This window comes from Taudactylus pleione, unplaced genomic scaffold (assembly GCF_031769625.1).
Source record: "Taudactylus pleione unplaced genomic scaffold, aTauple2 ptg000170l, whole genome shotgun sequence".
NCBI classification, from domain to species: domain Eukaryota; kingdom Metazoa; phylum Chordata; class Amphibia; order Anura; family Myobatrachidae; genus Taudactylus; species Taudactylus pleione.
Window position 1 is genome coordinate 6,775,038 of NW_028284572.1, and position 22,760 is coordinate 6,797,797.

A 22,760-nucleotide genomic window follows, 5' to 3' on the forward strand; every position below is an offset into this window, starting at 1 on the left:
TGTTGCTATTGGAGGGGGAGGAAATGTGTTGCTATGAAGGAGGAGAGGAAATGAAGTGTTATGAGGGGAGAGGAAATGGGTTGCTATGGGAGGCAGAGGAAATGTGTTGCTATGGGGGGGAGAGGAAATGCGCTTCTATGGGAGGGGGACGATATGTGTTGCTATGAAAGGAGGAGGAAATGTGTTGTTATGAAGGATAAGAGGAAATATGTTGTTATGAGGGGATAGGAATGTTTTGCTATGGGAGGGGGGGGAAATGTGTTGCTATTGGGGAGAGGAAATGAGTTGCAATGAAAGGGGGAGGAAATGTGTTTTTATGAAGGTTGAGAGGAAATGTGTTGCTATGAAGTAGGAGAGGAAATGTGTTGCTATGGGAGGGGGAGGAAATGTGTTTTTATGGGAGGGGGAGGAAATGTGTTGCTATGGGAGGGGGAGGAAATGTGTTATTATGAAGGAGGAGAGGAAATGTAGTGTTATGAGGGTAGAGGAAATGTGTTGCTATGGGAGGGGGAGGAAATGTGTTTTTATGGGAGGGGGAGGAAATGTGTTGCTATGGGAGGGGGAGGAAATGTGTTATTATGAAGGAGGAGAGGAAATGTAGTGTTATGAGGGGAGAGGAAATGTGTTGCTATGGGAGGGGGAGGAAATGTGTTTTTATGGGAGGGGGAGGAAATGTGTTGCTATGGGAGGGGGAGGAAATGTGTTATTATGAAGGAGGAGAGGAAATGTAGTGTTATGAGGGTAGAGGAAATGTGTTGCTATGGGAGGGGGAGGAAATGTGTTTCTATGGGAGAGGGAAGAAATGTGTTTCTATGGGAGTGGGAGGTAATGTGATAATATAGGAGGTGGAGGAGATGTGTTGTTATGGGAGGGAGAGAAAATGTGTTGCTATGAAAGGTGGAGGAAATGTGTTGTTATGAAGGAGGAGAGGAAATGTAGTGTGATGAGGGGAAGGGAAATGGGTTGCTATGGGAGGGAGAGGAAATGTGTTGCTATTGGGGAGAGGAAATGAGTTGCAATGAAAGGGGGAGGAAATGTGTTTTTATGAAGGTTGAGAGGAAATGTGTTGCTATGAAGTAGGAGAGGAAATGTGTTGCTATGAGAGGAGGAGGAAATGTGTTGCTATGGAAGGGGGAGGAAATGTGTTGCTATGGGAGGGGGAGGAAATGTGTTGTTATGAAAGGGGGAGGAAATGTGTTGTTATGAAGGAGGAGCAGAAAATGTAGTGTTATGAGGGTAGAAGAAATGTGTTGCTATGGGAGGGGGAGGAAATGTGTTGCTATGGGAGGGGGAGGAAATGTGTTTCTACGGGAGAGGGAGGAAGGATGTTGCTATGGGGGGAGAGAAAATGTGTTGCTATGAAAGCGGGAAAAAATGGGTTTCTATGAAAGGGGGAGGAAATGAGTTGTTATGAGGGGAGAGGAAATGTGTTGTTATGAGGGGAGAGGAAATGTGTTGCTATGGGAGGGAGAGGAAATATGTTGCTATGGTAGGGGGAGGAAATGTGTTGCTAAGGGAGGGAGATTAAATGTGTTGTAATGAAGGAGGAGAGGAAATATAGTGTTAAGAGGGGAGAGGAAATGTGTTGCTATGAAAGGGGGAGGAAATGCGTTGTTATGAAGGAGGAGAGGATGTACTGTTATGAGGGGAGAGGAAATGTGTTGCTATGGGAGGGGGAGGAAATGTGTTTTTATGGGAGGGGGAGGAAATGTGTTGCTATGGGAGGGGGAGGAAATGTGTTATTATGAAGGAGGAGAGGAAATGTAGTGTTATGAGGGTAGAGGAAATGTGTTGCTATGGGAGGGGGAGGAAATGTGTTTCTATGAAAGGGGGAGGAAATGTGTTGTTATGAGGGGAGAGGAAATGTGTTGCTATGGGAGGGAGAGGAAATATGTTGCTATGGTATGGGGAGGAAATGTGTTGCTATTGGAGGGGGATTAAATGTGTTGCTATGAAAGGGGAAGGAAATGTGTTGTAATGAAGGAGGAGAGGATGTACTGTTATGAGGGGAGAGGAAATGTGTTGCTATGGGAGGGAGAGGAAATATGTTGCTATGGTATGGGGAGGAAATGTGTTGCTATTGGAGGGGGATTAAATGTGTTGCTATGAAAGGGGAAGGAAATGTGTTGTAATGAAGGAGGAGAGGATGTACTGTTATGAGGGGAGAGGAAATGTGTTGCTATGGGAGGGGGAGGAAATGTGTTTCTATGGGAGGGGGAGGAAATGTGTTGCTATGGGAGCTGGAGGAAATGTGTTATTATGAAGGAGGAGAGGAAATGTAGTGTTATGAGGGTAGAGGAAATGTGTTGCTATCGGAGGGGGAGGAAATGTGTTTCTATGGGAGAGGGAAGAAATGTGTTTCTATGGGAGGGGGAGGTAATGTGTTAATATAGGAGGGGGATGAGATGTGTTGCTATGAGAGGGGGAGGAAATGTGTTGCTATAAAAGGGGGAGGAAATGTGTTTTTATGAAGGAGGAGAGGAAATGTGTTGTTATGAAAGGGGGAGGAAATGTGTTGCTATGGGAGGGGGAAGAAATGTGTTGCTATGGGAGGGGGAGGAAATTTGTTGTTATGGGAGGGGGAGGAAATTTGTTGCTATGAAAGGGGGAGGGAATGTGTTGTTATGAAGGAAAAGAGGAAATGTAGTGTTATGAGGGGACAAGAAATGTGTTGCTATGGGAGGTGGTGGAAATGTGTTTCTATGGGGGGGAGAGGAAATGTGTTGCTATAAAAGGGGGAGGAAATGCGCTGCTATGGGGGTTGAGGAAATGTGTTGCTATGAAAGGAGGAGGAAATATGTTGTTATGAAGGAGTAGAGGAAATGTTTTGTTATGGGGGAGAGGAAATGCATTGCTATGAGAGGGGGGAGGAAATATACAAATAAAAAATTGCTGCACTATATATATTCCACTGACTTATTCTTTGTAAATTATCACTTTAAATATAAAAATAAAAGCAAATAAAATTCTTACAAAAAATAATAGGCAAATATAAATGGCACTTATTATTTCTTCAAACGCTGCAGTTGTGGGGTAGTCGCGATTGGAACAATCCTTTGGAACCAAGTGCTTATTGGAATCATTTACTGAGTATTCAACATCTTCAGTTGATTTAAGCTTCAACAGACTGATTTGGTGCGGCTGAGAATATTTCCATCCCAAGCCCACGACCATCTCAAAGACGCTTTGGACTACCCCACAACTGCAGCGTTTGAAGAAATATTCTTCCTATTACAGAAAGTCCTGTACGGCTCCACTTATAGGACCACTATTTATACAGGACATACTGGAATCACTTCAAGCCGGTAAAGTTGTCATTTCCAATTGGAACTGTCTGTGCATTAATGAACCTATTCAGTATCATGAACTGTGACGGTGCCTGAACGGGGTGTATGCTTATATATATGAGCTTTTTAATTTTTTGACATGCATGTCTATTTTTTAAATTAATAAGTGCCATTTATATTTGTCTATTATTTTTTGTAAGAATTTTATTTGCTTTTATTTTTATATTTAATGTGATAATTTACAAAGAATAAATCAGTGGAATATATATAGCGCTGCAATTTTTTATTTGTATTGTTCATTGAAGAGACTGACTATCTCTTATTCAGCAGCGGCTTGGAGAAACAACCTTTGTCAGCGCCGTGTTTTTTAGTATTTTTGGGGGAGGAAATATGTTGCTATGAGAGGGAGAGAAATGTGTTGTTATGAAGGAGAAGAGGAAATGTTGTTATGAGGGGAGACGAATGTGTTGCTATGGAAGGGGAAGAAGTGTGTTGCTATGGGGGGAGAGGAAACGTGTTGTTATGAAAGGGGAGGAAATGTGTTGCTATGCGGGAGAGGAAATGTGTTGTTATGAAAGGGGGAGGAAATGTAGTGTTATGGGGGAGATGAAATGTGTTGCTATGGGAGGTGGAAGAAATGTGTTGCTATGGGAGGGGGAGGAAATGTGTTGCTATGGGGGGGAAAATGTGTTGCTACAAAAGAGGGAGGAAATGTGTTGTTATGAGGGGAGAGGAAATGTGTTGCTATGGTAGGGGGAGGAAATGTGTTGCTATTGGAGGGGGATTAAATGTGTTGCTATGAAAGGGGAAGGAAATGTGTTGTAATGAAGGATGAGAGGATGTACTGTTATGAGGGGAGAGGAAATGTGTTGCTATGGGAGGGGGAGGAAATGTATTTCTATGGGAGGGGGAGGAAATGTGTTGCTATGGGAGCTGGAGGAAATGTGTTATTATGAAGAAGGAGAGGAAATGTAGTGATATGAGGGTAGAGGAAGTGTGTTGCTATGGGAGGGGGAGGAAATGTGTTTCTATGGGAGAGGGAAGAAATGTGTTTCTATGGGAGGGGGAGGTAATGTGTTAATATAGGAGGAGGAGGAGATGTGTTGCTATGGGAGGGGGAGGAAATGTAGTGTTATGATGGGAGGAGAAATGGGTTGCTATGGGAGAGGGAGGAAGTATGTTGCTAGGGGGGGAGAGGAAATGTGTTGCTATGAAAGGGGGAGGAAATGTGTTGCTACAAAAGAGGGAGGAAATGTGTTGTTATGAGGAAATGTGTTGCTATGGGAGGGAGAGGAAATATGTTGCTATGGGAGGGGGAGGAAATGTGTTTCTATGGGAGAGGGAGGAAATGTGTGTCTATGGTAGGGGGAGGAAATGTGTTGCTATGGGAGGGAGACTAAATGTGTTGCTATTAAAGGGGGAGGAAATGTGTTGCTATGGTAGGGGAGAGGAAATGTGTTGCTATGGGAGGGGGAGGAAATGTGTTGCTATGGGAGGGGGAAGAAATGTGTGTCTATGGGAGAGGGAGGAAATGTGTTGCTATGGGAGCGGGAGGAAATGTGTTGCTATGGGAAATGTGTTGCTATGAAAGGGGGATAAAATGTGTTGCTATGGGAGGGGTAGGAAATGTGTTGCTATGGAAGGGTAGGAAATGTGTAGATATTGGAGGGTGAGGAAATGTGTTGCTATGAAAGGAGGAGGAAATGTGGTGTTATGAAGGATAAGAGGAAATATGTTGTTATGAGGGGATAGGAATGTTTTGCTATGGGAGGGGGGGGGAAATGTGTTTTGTATGTGGGAGAGGAAATGAGTTGCAATGAAAGGGGGAGGAAATGTGTTGTTATGGGAGGGGGAGGAAATGTGTTGCTATGAAGGATAGGAAATGTGTTGTTATGAAGGATGAGAGGAAATGTGTTGCTATGAAGGAGGAGAGGAAATGTGTTGCTATGAGAGGAGGAGGAAATGTGTTGCTATGGAAGGGAGAGGAAATGTGTTGCTATGGGAGGGGGAGGAACTGTGTTGTTATGAAGGAGGAGAGGAAAAGTATTGTTATGTGGGTAGAAGAAATGTGTTGCTATTGGAGGGGGAGGAAATGTGTTTCTATGGGAGGGGGAGTTAATGTGTTGCTATGGAAGCGGGAGGAAATGTGTTGCTATGGGAAATGTGTTGCTATTAAAGGGGGAGAAAATGTGTTGCTATGGGAGGGGGAGGAAATGTGTTGCTATGGGAGGGGTAAGAAATGTGTTGCTATGGGAGGGGGAGGAAATGTGTTGCTATGAAAGGGGAAGGATATGTGCTGTTATGAAGGAAGAGAGGAAATGCAGTGTTATGAGGGGAGAGGAAATGTGTTGCTAAGGAAGTTGGAGGAAATGTGTTGCTATGGGAAGGGAAGGAAATGTGTTGTTATAAAGGAGGAGGAAATGTATTGTTATGAAGGTGGAGAGGAAATGTGTTGATATGAAGGAGGAGAGGAAATGTGTTGTTATGAGGCAAGAGGAATTGTGTTGCTATGGGAGGGGGAGGAAATGTGTTGCTATGAAAGGGGGAGGAAATGTGTTGTTATAAAGGAGGAGAGGAAATGTAGTGTTATGAGAGTGGAGTTAAGGTGTTGCTATGGGAGGGGGAGGAAATGTGTTTCTATGGGAGAGGGCAGAAATGTGTTTCTATGGGAGGGGAAGGTAATGTGTTCATATAGGAGGGGGAGAAGATGTGTTGCTATGGGAGGGGGAGGAAATGTGTTGCTATGAAAGGGGGAGGAAATGTGTTGTTATGAGGGGAGAGGAAATGTGTTGCTATGGGAGGGGGAAGAAATGTGTTGTTATGAAGGAGAGGAAATGTAGTGTTATGAGGGGAGAGGAAATGGGTTGCTATGGGAGGGAGAGGAAATGTGTTGCTATGGGGGGGGAGAGGAAATGTGCTTCTATGGGAGGGGAGGGAATGTGTTTCTGTGAAAGGAGGAGGAAATGTGTTGTTATGAAGGATCAGAGGAAATATGTTGTTATGAGGGGATAGGAATGTTTTGCTATGGGAGGGGGGGGAAATGTGTTGCTATGGGGGGAGAGGAAATGAGTTGCAAGGAAAGGGGGAGGAAATGTGTTGATATGGAAGGGGGAGGAAATGTGTTGTTATGAAGGAGGAGGAAATGTGTTGTTATGGGGGAGAGGAAATGTGTTGTTATGGGAGGAGAGGAAATGCACTGCTATGGGAGGGGGTGGAAATGTCTTGCTATGGAAGGAGGAGGAAATGTGTTGTTATGAAGGATAAGAGGAAATATGATGTTATGAGGGGATAGGAATGTTTTGCTATGGGAGGGGGGAAACAAGTTGCTATGGGGGGGGGAGGAAATCAGTTGCAATGAAAGGGGGAGGAAATGTGTTGTTATGGGCCGGGGAGAAAATGTGTTGCTATGAAAGGAGGAGGAAATGTGTTGTTATGAAGGATAAGAGGAAATATGTTGTTATGAGGGGATAGGAATATTTTGCTATGTGAGGGGGGGAAACGAGTTGCTATGGGGGGGGGAGAGGAAATCAGTTGCAATGAAAGGGGGAGGAAATGTTTTGTTTTGGGCCGGGGAGGAAATGTGTTGCTATGAAAGGAGGAGGAAATGTGTTGTTATGAAGGATAAGAGGAAATGTGTTGCTATGAAGGAGGAGAGGAAATGTGTTGCTATGAGAGGAGGAGGAAATGTGTTGCTATGAGAGGAGGAGGAAATGTGTTGCTATGGAAGGGGGAGGAAATTTGTTGCTATGGGAGGGGGAGGAAATGTGTTTCTATGGGAGAGGGAGGAATTATGTTGCTAGGGGGGGAGAGGAAATGTGTTGCTATGAAAGGGGGAGGAAATGTGTTGCTACAAAAGGGGGAGGAAATGTGTTGTTATGAGGAAATGTGTTGCTATGGGAGGGAGAGGAAATATGTTGCTATGGGAGGGGGAGTAAATGTGTTTCTATGGGAGAGGGAGGAAATGTGTGTCTATGGTAGGGGGAGGAAATGTGTTGCTATGGGAGGGAGACTAAATGTGTTGCTATGAAAGGGGAAGGAAATGTGTTGTAATGAAGGAGGAGAGGAAATGTAGTGTTATGAGGGGAGAGGAAATGTGTTGCTATTAAAGGGGGAGGAAATGCGTTGCTATGGTAGGGGAGAGGAAATGTGTTGCTATGGGAGGGGGAGGAAATGTGTTGCTATGGGAGGGGGAAGAAATGTGTGTCTATGGGAGGGGGAGGAAATGTGTTGGTATGGGAGCGGGAGCAAATGTGTTGCTATGGGAAATGTGTTGCTATGAAAGGGGGATAAAATGTGTTGCTATGGGAGGGGTAGGAAATGTGTTGCTATGGGAGGGGTAGGAAATGTGTTGATATTGGAGGGTGAGGAAATGTGTTGCTATGAAAGGAGGTGGAAATGTGTTGTTATGAATGATAAGAGGAAATATGTTGTTATGAGGGGATAGGAATGTTTTGCTATGGGAGGGGGGGGGAATTTGTTTTGTATGGGGGGAGAGGAAATGAGTTGCATTGAAAGGGGGAGGAAATGTGTTGTTATGGGAGGGGGAGGAAATGTGTTGCTATTAAGGATAGGAAATGTGTTGTTATGAAGGATGAGAGGAAATGTGTTGCTATGAAGGAGGAGAGGAAATGTGTTGCTATGAAAGGAGGAGGAAATGTGTTGCTATGGAAGGGAGAGGAAATGTGTTGCTATGGGAGGGGGAGGAAATGTGTTGTTATGAAGGAGGAGAGGAAATGTATTGTTAAGAGGGTAGAAGAAATGTGTTGCTATTGGAGGTGGAGGAAATGTGTTTCTATGGGAGGGGGAGTTAATGTGTTGCTATGGGAGCGGGAGGAAATGTGTTGCTATGGGAAATGTGTTGCTATTAAAGGGGGAGAAAATGTGTTGCTATGGGAGGGGGAGGAAATGTGTTGCTATGGGAGGGGGAGGAAATGTGTTTCTATGGGAGGGGGAGTTAATGTGTTGCTATGGGAGCGGGAGGAAATGTGTTGCTATGGGAAATGTGTTGCTATTAAAGGGGGAGAAAATGTGTTGCTATAGGAGGGGGAGGAAATGTGTTGCTATGGGAGGGGTAAGAAATGTGTTGCTATGGGAGGGGGAGGAAATGTGTTGCTATGAAAGGGGAAGGAAATGTGCTGTTATGAAGGAAGAGAGGAAATGCAGTGTTATGAGGGGAGAGGAAATGTGTTGCTATGGGAGGTGGAGGAAATGTGTTGCTATGGGAAGGGAAGGAAATGTGTTGTTATAAAGGAGGAGGAAATGTATTGTTATGAAGGAGGAGAGGAAATGTGTTGTTATGAGGCAAGAGGAATTGTGTTGCTATGGGAGGGAGAGGAAATGTGTTGCTATGAAAGGGGGAGGAAATGTGTTGTTATAAAGGAGGAGAGGAAATGTAGTGTTATGAGAGTGGAGTTAAGGTGTTGCTATGGGAGGGGGAGGAAATGTGTTTCTATGGGAGAGGGCAGAAATGTGTTTCTATGGGAGGGGGAGGTAATGTGTTCATATAGGAGGGGGAGAAGATGTGTTGCTATGGGAGGGGGAGGAAATGTGTTGCTATGAAAGGGGGAGGAAATGTGTTGTTACGAGGGGAGAGGAAATGAGTTGCTATGCAAGGAGGAGGAAATGTGTTGTTATGAAGGATCAGAGGAAATATGTTGTTATGAGGGGATAGGAATGTTTTGCTATGGGAGGGGGGGAAATGTGTTGCTATGGGGGGAGAGGAAATGAGTTGCAATGAAAGGGGGAGGAAATGTGTTGGTATGGGAGGGGGAGGAAATGTGTTGCTATGAAGGATAGGAAATGTGTTGTTATGAAGGATGAGAGGAAATGTGTTGCTATGAAGGAGGAGAGGAAATGTGTTGCTATGAGAGGAGGAGGAAATGTGTTGCTATGCAAGGGGGAGGAAATGTGTTGCTATGGGAGGGGGAGGAAATGTGTTGCTATGGGAGGGGGAGGAAATGTGTTGTTATGAAAGGGTTAGGAAATGTGTTGCTATGGGAGGAGGAGGAAATGTGTTTCTATGGGAGAGGGAGGAAGTAAGTTGCTATGGGGGGGAGAGGAAATGTCTAAAGGTAGGTATTACCATGTATTTAGGCGCTCCTCAACATAAATGCTGTGACGGAGTCGACCGTATAGATGACATAGGTCAGTGTAGACATAAAATAAATTTTTTTAATGAATACAAGGTGATGCATGGAATATAAATGCATACAGTCAAGACGTGCTGTAGATTCAAAAGTGATGAGAATTCACAGAATCAGTTGATAAATACTGGGTGAGGCAGAAAAATGGTATCTGCCATGGACATTAGACATATGCAATAGGTGAATTATATATATTGTGGATGAATCAAGGCATGAAACATAAGACAAATGACAGGTCTGGTGAGTTCTGATTGCAGCAGGAAATGTGACTCCTGTTTTTAAAATAAGCACTATCGTGCAATGTACAAATAAATGGTAATAATTGTACACTTGGTAGTACCCCTCATTTTTCTGCCTCACCCAGTATTTATCAACTGATTCTGTGAATTCTCATCCCTTTTGAATCTACAGCACGTCTTGACTGTATGCATTTATATTCCATGCATCACCTTGTATTCATTAATAAATTTTATTTTATGTCTACACTGACCTATGTCATCTATACGGTCGACTCCGTCACAGCATTTATGTTGAGGAGCGCCTAAATACATGGTAATACCTACCTTTAGACACATAATTCAGACTTTGGTTTTCACTAGGGAAAACCCATTACCATTCACGGCCCGCTTACCCTCAACAGGAGCGCCCGGTTTCACCAATACACAACAAAATCTGGGAGAGGAAATGTGTTGCTATGAAAGGGGGAGGAAATGTGTTTCTATGAAAGGGGGAGGAAATGTGTTGTTATGAGGGGAGAGGAAATGTGTTGCTATGGGAGGGAGAGGAAATATGTTGCTATGGTATGGGGAGGAAATGTGTTGCTATTGGAGGGGGATTAAATGTGTTGCTATGAAAGGGGAAGGAAATGTGTTGTAATGAAGGAGGAGAGGATGTACTGTTATGAGGGGAGAGGAAATGTGTTGCTATGGGAGGGGGAGGAAATGTGTTTCTATGGGAGGGGGAGGAAATGTGTTGCTATGGGAGCTGGAGGAAATGTGTTATTATGAAGGAGGAGAGGAAATGTAGTGTTATGAGGGTAGAGGAAATGTGTTGCTATCGGAGGGGGAGGAAATGTGTTTCTATGGGAGAGGGAAGAAATGTGTTTCTATGGGAGGGGGAGGTAATGTGTTAATATAGGAGGGGGATGAGATGTGTTGCTATGAGAGGGGGAGGAAATGTGTTGCTATAAAAGGGGGAGGAAATGTGTTTTTATGAAGGAGGAGAGGAAATGTGTTGTTATGAAAGGGGGAGGAAATGTGTTGCTATGGGAGGGGGAAGAAATGTGTTGCTATGGGAGGGGGAGGAAATTTGTTGTTATGGGAGGGGGAGGAAATTTGTTGCTATGAAAGGGGGAGGGAATGTGTTGTTATGAAGGAAAAGAGGAAATGTAGTGTTATGAGGGGACAAGAAATGTGTTGCTATGGGAGGTGGTGGAAATGTGTTTCTATGGGGGGGAGAGGAAATGTGTTGCTATAAAAGGGGGAGGAAATGCGCTGCTATGGGGGTTGAGGAAATGTGTTGCTATGAAAGGAGGAGGAAATATGTTGTTATGAAGGAGTAGAGGAAATGTTTTGTTATGGGGGAGAGGAAATGCGTTGCTATGAGAGGGGGGAGGAAATATACAAATAAAAAATTGCAGCACTATATATATTCCACTGACTTATTCTTTGTAAATTATCACTTTAAATATAAAAATAAAAGCAAATAAAATTCTTACAAAAAATAATAGGCAAATATAAATGGCACTTATTATTTCTTCAAACGCTGCAGTTGTGGGGTAGTCGCGATTGGAACAATCCTTTGGAACCAAGTGCTTATTGGAATCATTTACTGAGTATTCAACATCTTCAGTTGATTTAAGCTTCAACAGACTGATTTGGTGCGGCTGAGAATATTTCCATCCCAAGCCCACGACCATCTCAAAGACGCTTTGGACTACCCCACAACTGCAGCGTTTGAAGAAATATTCTTCCTATTACAGAAAGTCCTGTACGGCTCCACTTATAGGACCACTATTTATACAGGACATACTGGAATAACTTCAAGCCGGTAAAGTTGTCATTTCCAATTGGAACTGTCTGTGCATTAATGAACCTATTCAGTATCATGAACTGTGACGGTGCCTGAACGGGGTGTATGCTTATATATATGAGCTTTTTAATTTTTTGACATGCATGTCTATTTTTTAAATTAATAAGTGCCATTTATATTTGTCTATTATTTTTTGTAAGAATTTTATTTGCTTTTATTTTTATATTTAATGTGATAATTTACAAAGAATAAATCAGTGGAATATATATAGCGCTGCAATTTTTTATTTGTATTGTTCATTGAAGAGACTGACTATCTCTTATTCAGCAGCGGCTTGGAGAAACAACCTTTGTCAGCGCCGTGTTTTTTAGTATTTTTGGGGGAGGAAATATGTTGCTATGAGAGGGAGAGAAATGTGTTGTTATGAAGGAGAAGAGGAAATGTTGTTATGAGGGGAGACGAATGTGTTGCTATGGAAGGGGAAGAAGTGTGTTGCTATGGGGGGAGAGGAAACGTGTTGTTATGAAAGGGGAGGAAATGTGTTGCTATGCGGGAGAGGAAATGTGTTGTTATGAAAGGGGGAGGAAATGTAGTGTTATGGGGGAGATGAAATGTGTTGCTATGGGAGGTGGAAGAAATGTGTTGCTATGGGAGGGGGAGGAAATGTGTTGCTATGGGGGGGAAAATGTGTTGCTATGAGGGAGAGTGGAAATGTGTTGCTAGCTATGGGAGGGGGATGAAATGTGTTGCTATGGGAGGGGGAGGAAATGTGTTGCTATGAGGGGTGAGTAAATGTGTTGCTATGAAAATGTGTTGCTATGGGGGAGAGGAAATGCATTGCTATGGGGGGGATAGGCTTACATAATTGTGAGAGAATGTTCCTATAAGATAGATTGATAGATAAATAGATAGATAGATAGATAGATATATAGATAGATAGATAGATAGATAGATAGAGGCAAATGTGTTTATGTGGTGGGGAAGGACGGTGGGACGGGGAAGGATGGTGGGATGTGGAGTGTTGTAAAATAGGTCCTTACAGAGGTCACCTGCAAACACAAACTTTAATTTCAACTTTCCAATAATTTCTAAACAAATTAAATGTCATCAGTACTATGACAGATCAATGAAGTGATGAAGTACACACTTATAGTTTTACTCCAGTTAAAATTTTAGCTATTAGTCTACCCAAAAACATGTTTATCTTATACATTATTCTTCTGTGAGGACCAAGTGCTTTTAAATACTCAAAATTTAGGCTACTACATCCACTGGCATTTCACTATACAATCGCCTAATCACTTCTTTCTACATGTAGACTTGTTTGATGAGATCATTCTTTGAGAAATCCGTACAGGCTACTGCTAATGTTATTATTTTATACAACATATGCTTGAGTGTGGTCCATTGACAACCCCTTAATTATATTTTCTACTATAGATTTTATACTTCTGGGTCTATAGATTACAGACAGAGAACCTAATACCTTATTTAATATATAAAGTAGTTATGACATTTGTATTTTCCAATTCATCAGTACCATACCAGTCAGTAAAATTATCTAAAACTGAAAAATAACACTATAGAAATAACTAAGCTAAGCTCTTTGAGGACTCACAGGGGTTGATTCAATTGTTTTTTTTAGCCACGATAATTAATGGCAATTCAATTGTTTACGGGCGGCCATTAATTATCATGCTTGTCGCGCCAAATTCTACCGACTAAACAGCTAAACCCGTCTAAAGTCCTGGATAGGACTCCCAAACAGCAGACAAGGCGCCCAAACCATGGACTTATCGCACATTTCTGCTGGCCACCTCAGGAGGCTGCGAGCAGAAATGCAGGAGCCGGTGGCTATCGCGCCCGAACAGAGCAATGATTTAATTGCTCCGTTGAGCGCCCATCATTGACAGCCGCCGGCGCAAGCAACAGAATTTCCCCCGTGGATGTAAGTTATCTGCTTCTGGTGCATTAATCACATTCATTTTGACTAATCTGTTTTTTTACTATGATTTTTGTCATGACAGTGGAAAGTTTGGGATAGCATTTGTAGTCTTCTGTGAGAAACAATGTAAATGTCTCAAGTTAACTTAGCGAGATTTCTTCACTGCCAACAAATCAATGTATCTGTCTGACAAATACAAATCATTTAATGCAAACCCACTCTTTCCTCCATTTGAAGTTAAACAAAAAGAGCATCCACTGTCATCATATTCTATTGACTTTGCCATAAAATAGTGCATATCAATATTTATACTTAGGGGTCAATTAAGCTGCAAGCAATGACAACGAGTGAGTGTGCGTATATGCCGCACTTACGGTAGGAAGCCCCAGGATCATATATATTTCTATGCAGCCCTATGGGGGCACAAACAAAAATCTGCAATCCTGGGGCAAAATTGGCGCATAATTGCAGCGATTCTGTGTGCTGTTACTGGCGTCTCTACGCTATTGCTGGCAGCACATCAGGTGCATTGCCCGCAAATGGATCGATCCCCTAAAGTCTGTCTGTGTAGCATGTATCTTTAAAAATATGCTGCAATATTTTAAGCATATCTGTCAACAGGTTTTTAAGTATTATTATTTACTTTACTACCTAGTTTGAAAAAATGGGGTTCCCCTTAAATCCTTTACACATCGATTTATTCAGGTTATCTACACAGTAGGAGAGCAGTGATATGTAGAGAGAGTTTGCCCCTGTTTGGGCACTCTAATTTAGTAGTCCAAATCAGTTTCTAAGGTAAAATGTGAGGCGGCATTTGGCTAGCTCATAGGTCAGTACACATCACAGCTCCTACTGATGTAGAGGACTAAAGATGCATAAGAAAAAGCATAGCAAGCTAAATAAAATCCTTTTCCTGAAGAAAGCAAAAGGTACTACGTAGTAAAGGGGAAAAAAGCAATATGTGACAGTAGGACAAGGTGACATGTCTATTAAGGCAATTGTAAAACAAGAGCATACAGTGCATCCGGAAAGTATGTTATGTTACAGCCTTATTTCAAAATAGAATAAATTAATTTTTGTCCTCAAAATTCTACACACAATACCCCATAATGACAACGAGTAAAAAATTTTTTAAGATTTTTGCAAATTTAATAAAAAAAACACTAAGAAATCACATGTACATAAGTATTCACGGCCTTTGCCATGAAGCTCAAAATTGAGCTCAGGTGCATCCTGTTTCCACTGATCATCCTGGAGATGTTCCTACAGCTTCATTGGAGTCCTCCTTTGGTAAATTCAGTTGATTGTACATGATTTTGAAAGGCATACACCTGTCTATATAAGGTCCCACACTTGACAGTGCATGTCAGAGCACAAACCAAGCATGAAGTCCAAGGAATTGTCTGTAGACCACCGAGACTGGATTGTCTCGAGGTACAAATCTGGGGAAGGGTACAGAAAAATATCTGCTGCTTTGAAGGTCCCAATGAGCACAGTGGCCTCCATCATCCATAAATGGAAGAAGTTCGGAACCACCAGCACTCTTCCTAGAGTTGGCCAGCCGTCTAAACTGAGCAGTCGGGGGAGAAGGGCCCTTGTCAGGGAGGTGACCAAGAACCTGATGGTCACTCTGTCAGAGCTACAGCATTCCTCTGTGGAGAGATGAGACCCTTCCATAAGGACAACCATCTCTGCAGCAATCCACCAATCAGGCCTGTATGGTAGAGTGGCCAGACGGAAGCCACTCCTTAGTAAAAAGCACATGGCAGCCTGCCTGGAGTTTGACAAAATTCACCTGAAGGACTCTCAGACCATAAGAGACAAAGATTGAACTCTTTGGCTTGAATGCCAGGCATTCTGTTTGGAGGAAACCAGGCACTGCTCATCACCAGGCCAATACCATCCCTACAGTGAAGCATGGTGGTGGCAGCATCATGCTGTGGGGATATTTTTCAGCGGCAGGAACTGGGAGACTAGTCAGGATAGAGGGAAAGATGAATGCAGCAATGTACAGAGACATCCTGGATGAAAACCTGCTCCAGAGAGCTCTTGATCACAGACTGGGGCGACAATTCATCTTTCAGCAGGACAACGACCCTAAGCACACAGCCAAGATATCAAAGGAGTGGCTTCAGGACAACTCTGTGAATGTCCTTGAGTGGCCCAGCCAGACCCCAGACTAGAATCCGATTGAACATCTCTGGAGAGATCTGAAAATGCTTGTGCATCGACGCTTCCCATCCAACCTGGTGGAGCTTGAGAGGTGCTGCAACGAGGAATGGGCGAAACTGTCCAAAGATAGATGTGCCAAGCTTGTGACATCATATTCAAAAAGACTTGAGGCTGTAATTGCTGCTAAAAGTGCATCAACAAAGTATTGAGCAAAGGCCGTGAATACTTATGTACATGTGATTTCTTAGGTTTTTTTTTTTTATTAAATTTGCAAAAATCTCAAAAAAACTTTTTACACGTTATCATTATGGGGTATTGTGTGTAGAATGTTGAGGAGAAAAATGAATTTATTCCATTTTGGAATAAGGCTGTAACATAACAAAATGTGGAAAAAGTGATGCGCTGTGAATACTTTCCGGATGCACTGTATGCTGTGGGACGTGTACTTTATATTATCGCAAATTAAATCTACTATTAAAAACAAATACAGAATCAAATTTGTATTAAAACATTCCCTTAGATGCTATAAACACATTTTTTACATTATATAGAGAATTTTGCATAATATTTACATCTATTTTTAATTAGATTTCCCTAAAATGTATTTATCCCTGTGATATAATTTTGCATTACATATCCACCCAGTTCTCCCTATTATGAATCCATGATAGTATTTGGGCAATAGAAAGTGACCTTTTGTTGTTCCGTTGCTGTTCATCTAACCAGCTTTAGCTGTCCTCATTGACTGTAAAATGCAAATTTTGTTCTTTGAAAAAAAAAAAAAATAAAGTAAAATATATATCTATATCTATATATATATACATATATATATATTCATGCAAAAATTTATTTTATTAACTCCATTTTGTTAAATATATATGCTTAATGGTGCAACAGTAGACACATGATAAAAAAGTAATGTCCTGAATTATTCGGCAATTATAAATAACCACATATCTATTTTATTTGTAGCCAATTTTTCTTTATCAAATAAATGATCCAGTATACAATATGACATAGGTACATTTAAACAACATGAGATAATGAAACTTGTACAATTCCTGTAATGCAGAAAACTGTATTGATTACGCTCTTATTAGTGTAACATCCCCCTATTTTTTACTTATACATATTCAATTATTGTAGTTTATTATGCGACAACACTGTACAATATTAGCACATGAGAGATAAATATAACATCAGCATCCCTGTAACTGCCTGCAGCTTTTTGTTTTCAAACATCATTAAGCTATGGCTTCAGTGTGACTGAGAACAAGACAGCAAAGGTTCACATTGAACGATATACTGCTCTGCTGCTCCGTCTTCAACAGACAGATTACTAGTGAGCCAAATCTAAAGGCTCTTTCTTCTGCTGTCAGAAGATTTTTATGAAACCTCTGAATGTGTCAATATAGCTGTAGGAGAGTGACAATACCCTGTGCTTGCCCTTCTGCGTATTTTTAAATATCCATTGGGGTTTCTCAGCGTTTTGTAACATACAATGAAATTAGCTCACATACTGTACTGTAGTACAGACTTTTAGGATTCATGGTTAAATATCTGTATTTATTGACTACAACAGGTTGGGAGTGAAGAGCTACAGATGGAGAATTTGTATTGGAGGCCACCAGTGCAAAGTGGTATTTTCTACATAGTTTACACTGGCCACTAAGGAAAGTCAATACTGTGTGAAGCACAACACTATCCTAATGCCCAACCTGTTGCGTGTAACGTCCTTTATAGGAAATAAACAGCTCTATCTGTGAAAGAGGCCTTATGTGTGATTAATGGTGCGTACACACGGTACGATAAAAATGCACGATATGAACGATAACAATCATATCATTATCGTTCATATCATGCATTTTTTGGTACTTTCCAACCCACAAACGACCAGCGATGCGCGGGCACATATGGATGATAACGATATCCGTGCATGCAGGCCAACCTGGTCGATATCGAGCATGTTACATAGGGAAAAGAAATATGCCCGCGCTCGGTTTTACCCATATCATACATGGTACCAGCAGCATGGCAATATTAATGCCATATATGTATACAAAACAGAAAAACTTTTGCTATCGGCGCTAACAATAATATACTGCAAATTTATGTGTGTGCAGCAAATAAAACAAAGGGGATTTTGTCATGATTTGATCAAAGCACTTAAGCCTGCAGCCCAGCATCAAGGGACCCCATTTTTCTGCAGGTCCCTAACACTAGCATATATGCCTAGCACATCATTACATTGCAGTTAAATGTACTCACCTCCTATAGCAATAGCGCCGATAGCAAAAGTTTTTCTGTTATGTTACATAGGGCCCCGCGATACTTGATCGCGAGTCGCTGGCCAGTTGTTGGTGGGTTGGTGGTGTGCTGGATGATCGATATCGATCATCCAGCACTCCGGGAAGGTACAGGGAGATTGTTCAGCGATATCGTTATCGTTGACCCTCGTCCCGTGTGTATGCACAATAACACTTGTAAATGTCTCTCAATTATGCATCAGTATCTTTTAAACCAAAGAAGACAGTTAGGGCCATATTTATCTATATTATTTTTTCTAAAAAAAATGTGAAAAACTATGTTTTCACACCCTTTTCACAATATTTTAGTATCACATAAATGTATTAAAGAATAATTGAGTCGTTTTCGTGAAAAATTACTCCAAGCCTTTAAAATCGCATTATTTTAGAAAGCAGATCGCAATTCCCATACTTGTAAAGGGAAATACGATCTCCCTGAAATGTACTAAAATAAATTGTAAAACAATAAGTGGGAAAGTCCTGTGATAATAACGCCATCTTCAGATGGCGTTATCAGGACTTTCCCCAGGCTCTCCCGACTCCTGCACCGCTCTGACAGGCATAACATAGCAGGGAGATGGCCCTTGTAATCAGCTTTGTGGTCTAAATAGATCACAAGCTGAACACATCACTAAAAAAAAAAAGTTTAAAAAATAAATAAAATGAAACAGTTACCTGCACTGGGACCGCCAATCGGTGACCTCCTCTGACCGTTGGATAAGCTGATGACTGCTGTCAGCTGAGAGGCAACAAAGTGACAACTTTTTATGCATTTCAGCTGACTGCAGCATCAGCTGATCCGCTGGTCAGAGGAGACCACCGCTCAGCCGCCAGTGCAGGTAAGTTATCTTCTTCTTTCAGGGGCTAGGGCAGAAGCAGCGGGTTAAGGCAGTGACGGCGGGGATGGGGCAGCAGAGGCGGGCAGCAGCATGAGGCCCAGGGCAAGTACTAGTGGGCAGAGGAGGTAACTGGCTACAGTAACATAGAGCAGGGAAAATCAGGCAGCAGCAGGTGGGAGACGCAGACACCTTTTCACTGTATTTTTTGTGAAAGTTTGCGGAGGGTATTCACCAGGACAGAGCTTTATCGCAAGCTCTGTCCCGGTGTGTGGCTGTTAATACATTCATGTCATAATTAGATTTATCACAATGCAAGAATAATCGCTATCTTCACTACAAATCTGAAATTATATTGTGAATTTTGATAAATAGGACCCTTAGTGATGACATGATTGGTGCTATCAGGGTTAAAAAATAGTACAAATTTATATTTCGTTTTCTAAATATGCAAAATAAAAGACGTTTATTACATATAGATGGATAACATTGCTAATATGCAGCTTTCAACGGCAGTAATAGAGTTTACTATATATTTATATACAGCTGTTATTTTCTATATGAAAAGGTATCAGGTCATTTCATATTCATTTACCTATAAAACTCTATTTGTCAATGATGATATGAACATTTTTGTTATAAGCAGCTAATCCTGTCTTACCCTCCTGTAAGATCGTCTCTGCCTATCTGAGTGTATAATAAGTGCTCATGCAACATAATAAATCACTGTCAGTGCGACCTTAAAGCTGGGTACACACTTGTCGATATATTGTTTGTTTGATTGACGAACGATACATTGGTAGTGCATCGGCGGATGCGTACACGCGATATGTCTGTGATCAACGTCATACACATATTAGGTCGGCCATGCAACACAGCCAATGCTGATATATCATGCAGGTATATCGGTACATGAGACGTAACTATGTATTTCAAGGCTCCATAGCAAAAGTTTGTACTATGTACCATCCAATGATGAAAAATGTATATAACACATGTAACTTTGACAAGGAAAATGGGCCCCCTCAGCTCTGGGCCCCATAGCAGCTCCACCCCTTGCACTTATGGTAGTTACACCCATGGGTGAATCAGCATTTGCTTACAGCCGATCCGTCGACCGACCTATATGCCGACCAGAGAAACCGCCGACAATGATGGCACTTCCGGTTCCTCTGGCCAAGCATGTTGGGGACGGATTGATAAGTGCACAATTTGCTTGTGCAGAACACTTTCCAAATTGTTGGATTGTCCGGCCTGTCAGGCGTCTGGCTGATCCACCAATCAGGTGTGTACCCAGCAGTAGGAACCAATGGAAAATAAAGAATGAAGTACAAGGGTACAAGAAACTAGACAAGAAACCTGAAACTAGTGGGCAAATAAATGTTCTGTCTGTTTCCCTCATCTAATGCCAGTGCACACACTCTACTGTATATTAAAATTACATTTAACATGAACATTTTGAGGGAAAACAGTAAAGCTGATGAAGCCACATGTTATAATGAATAACTGGTGTAAACATATTTTAACTACACTACATATTCATATATAGGTTTGGAAAATATTTAGCAATTTATTATATGAGAAAACAATTAAAAATGTAAAAATAAACCATAAATAATAATAATAATAATAAGTTTATTTATATAGCGCTTTTCTCAAATAGCTCAATAAGTCTGTAAATAAATGCAAGGTATTTGTTCACATACATACACACACAGGCTTGGCTGTTGTGGCATTTGTCATACCATAAAAATATGCTAATTAAGCCACACTGCAGAATGACGTAAAACACAAGTAGGCCAATAAAAGTGCGTCACCTATGGCGTCAGTTCAGGCACAGACACCACCCTCATAAATCGGTACCATAACTCAGGCCACAATGAAATGTCATGGCATATCTATTCCTTGTATGCAGAGAACAAAGACACACATACAAATAATCATAATCAGAACACAACCAGAGCAGAACAAGGCACAATACACATATTACCTACATAGAAATCTTCATGTTAAAAAACATTACCCTTCAATGTGGTCCTAAACCTGTAATCACTAGTCATTACATACTAACACATCCCATCATATCCAGACAGTAGCATTGAGCAGTGCATTACTGTAGTGTGTCTTTGTATTTAGCAACAGCTGGGAAATATAATGATATAGTGGTTTGTTTGCAAACTGAGGGCAGTTCCTGAGCATATTGCTTCAAAAAGTAAAATGACACTAGTACCATTGGATAATATGTATTCTGTTTAATGAATAACTATAGTAGTAGGAATGATAATAATTATAAAGTTCTGCAATCAGCAGACAGCGTCTCATATGAGTATTATAAGTAGTATTTTGATCCTTTGATTTTGATAAACTATGGATTTTGTCCTTCCATTAATATTATAAGCAGCTCACATTGTTACACTATCATTATGTATTCTCGCAGATAATAGGCAGAACTAATAGTGTGTAAGTAATGTATGTACGTAATCACTAGATCACTCGCTATAATGTTGCTATAACTGCTTAGCATGGGGCTTAATGTGTGGATTTGATTTGCTATACATACCCCAAATGCTTGTTGGATGGTGTGTCTGGCAGTGATGCAGGGGGGTAATGGGATCGGAGTGTGCCTGGGAAAAGTGCATTCTGTATATACAATAATCATTTGCGATGTTTATAGTGGGATTTTACCTCGGGGAAGATTAACTTGCGGATGCTCTCGGCTAAAGTGTGTAGGTAAACCCGGGTCCGGCTGCTCTTCCTGTGGGGGGCGTCCTCCTCTGGTCCCCTGTGCCGGACACTGCTCTCAGACACCTCAGTGCAGATGGGTAGCCCTGTGGAAGCACTGTCAGGGGGCACCTCATCCTCAGCTTCCTCTGATCCCCGTTGTGCTGTGAGCATAGAGAAGGGGCATTCTCCTGACAGTGTTAGGTCTGTGAGCTTGGCGCAGAACATCTTGTCCTCACTGGCCGCTCATGTGACTGAGTGTCAGCTACTCTGGTCTTCAGGTGTCCTCTCCCGGGCACACACTCCCTGCACAGCCTAGCACAAGGATCCGGACCCCATCCTCCTCCTCACTGGCTCTGGCTTGCTGGCTTGAACTCGGAGAGTGGCTGAACGCCTGCTGCGCTGCTGGGGTGCAGGGGGCGGAGAGGAGCTGGGGGGAGGCTCTCGCACTTGCTGCATCAGCCACAGACGGTGACCACCCTCTTGCACTTTCACTTCTGTTCAAATGGCCGTACTGGTGTCAGATAATAATGCTGCTTTCTGCTGTCTGATAAGCAAATGAAAGTCCTTCTAGGCTGGGTACAGTATATAGAAGGAAGCAGCAGTTACACTGCAGTGGATTACTTTCACTGGTATTCTACAAGGTAATAATAATAAGCTGGTATTGCCCATATCACTTCTCACATGGGGCTCTATTTATTAACAATATTTTCACTAAAATAAAGTGAAAAAGAGTGTTTTCACACCCTTTCACATTATTTTAGTATCACCTACAGTTACAGTCACCTACAGTTACTAAAGGGCAATTGGAGTAGAATTCGTAAAATTCTACTCCAACCCCTAAGTATCACTTACTTTTAGTAAGCAGATCGCATTTCCCATAATTGTAATGGGAAATGTGATCCGACCAAAGTTACTAAAAATAAATTGTAAAAAAAATCGGGGAAAGCCCTGTGATAATAACGCCACCTGGAGGTGGCGTTATCCAGGGTCTCCCCCGGTTACCGGACTCCTGCCCTGCTCTAACGGGGAGAGCAGAGCCGGGAGCCGGCCCCAGTGATCAGCTGTGTGGTCTAAACAGACCACACCGCTGATATAGTGTAAAAAAAAAAAAAAAATTACCTGACTCCAGGGACCGGTGGTCGGGGCACCGGTGATGTCTCCCCTCCGGTCAGCTGGTCTCCCATGCTGCACTGCGGCCCGGTCATCAGGTGATCGGGTCCCAGTGCAGTATGGGATTTCACCTGACCGGAGGACATGGAAGACATCACCGGAGCCCGGATCATGCAGGTAAGTGTGATTAAGGGAGAGGGGGGGTC

General features: G+C 42.1%; 1 protein-coding gene across 1 annotated transcript in view; it reads right to left on the reverse strand.

Moving 5' to 3' along the window:
• GUCY1A1 (guanylate cyclase 1 soluble subunit alpha 1) overlaps positions 1 to 21,809 on the reverse strand; it is a 72,096-nt gene extending 50,287 nt beyond the window's left edge. Inside the window, exon 1 of the mRNA XM_088475360.1 lies at positions 21,406 to 21,809. Within this exon, the coding sequence (XP_088331486.1) occupies positions 21,406 to 21,669 (264 nt within the window). The 5' untranslated portion in view covers positions 21,670 to 21,809. The remainder of the gene's footprint in view (positions 1 to 21,405) is intronic.
• Positions 21,810 to 22,760: the final 951 nt, after the last annotated feature.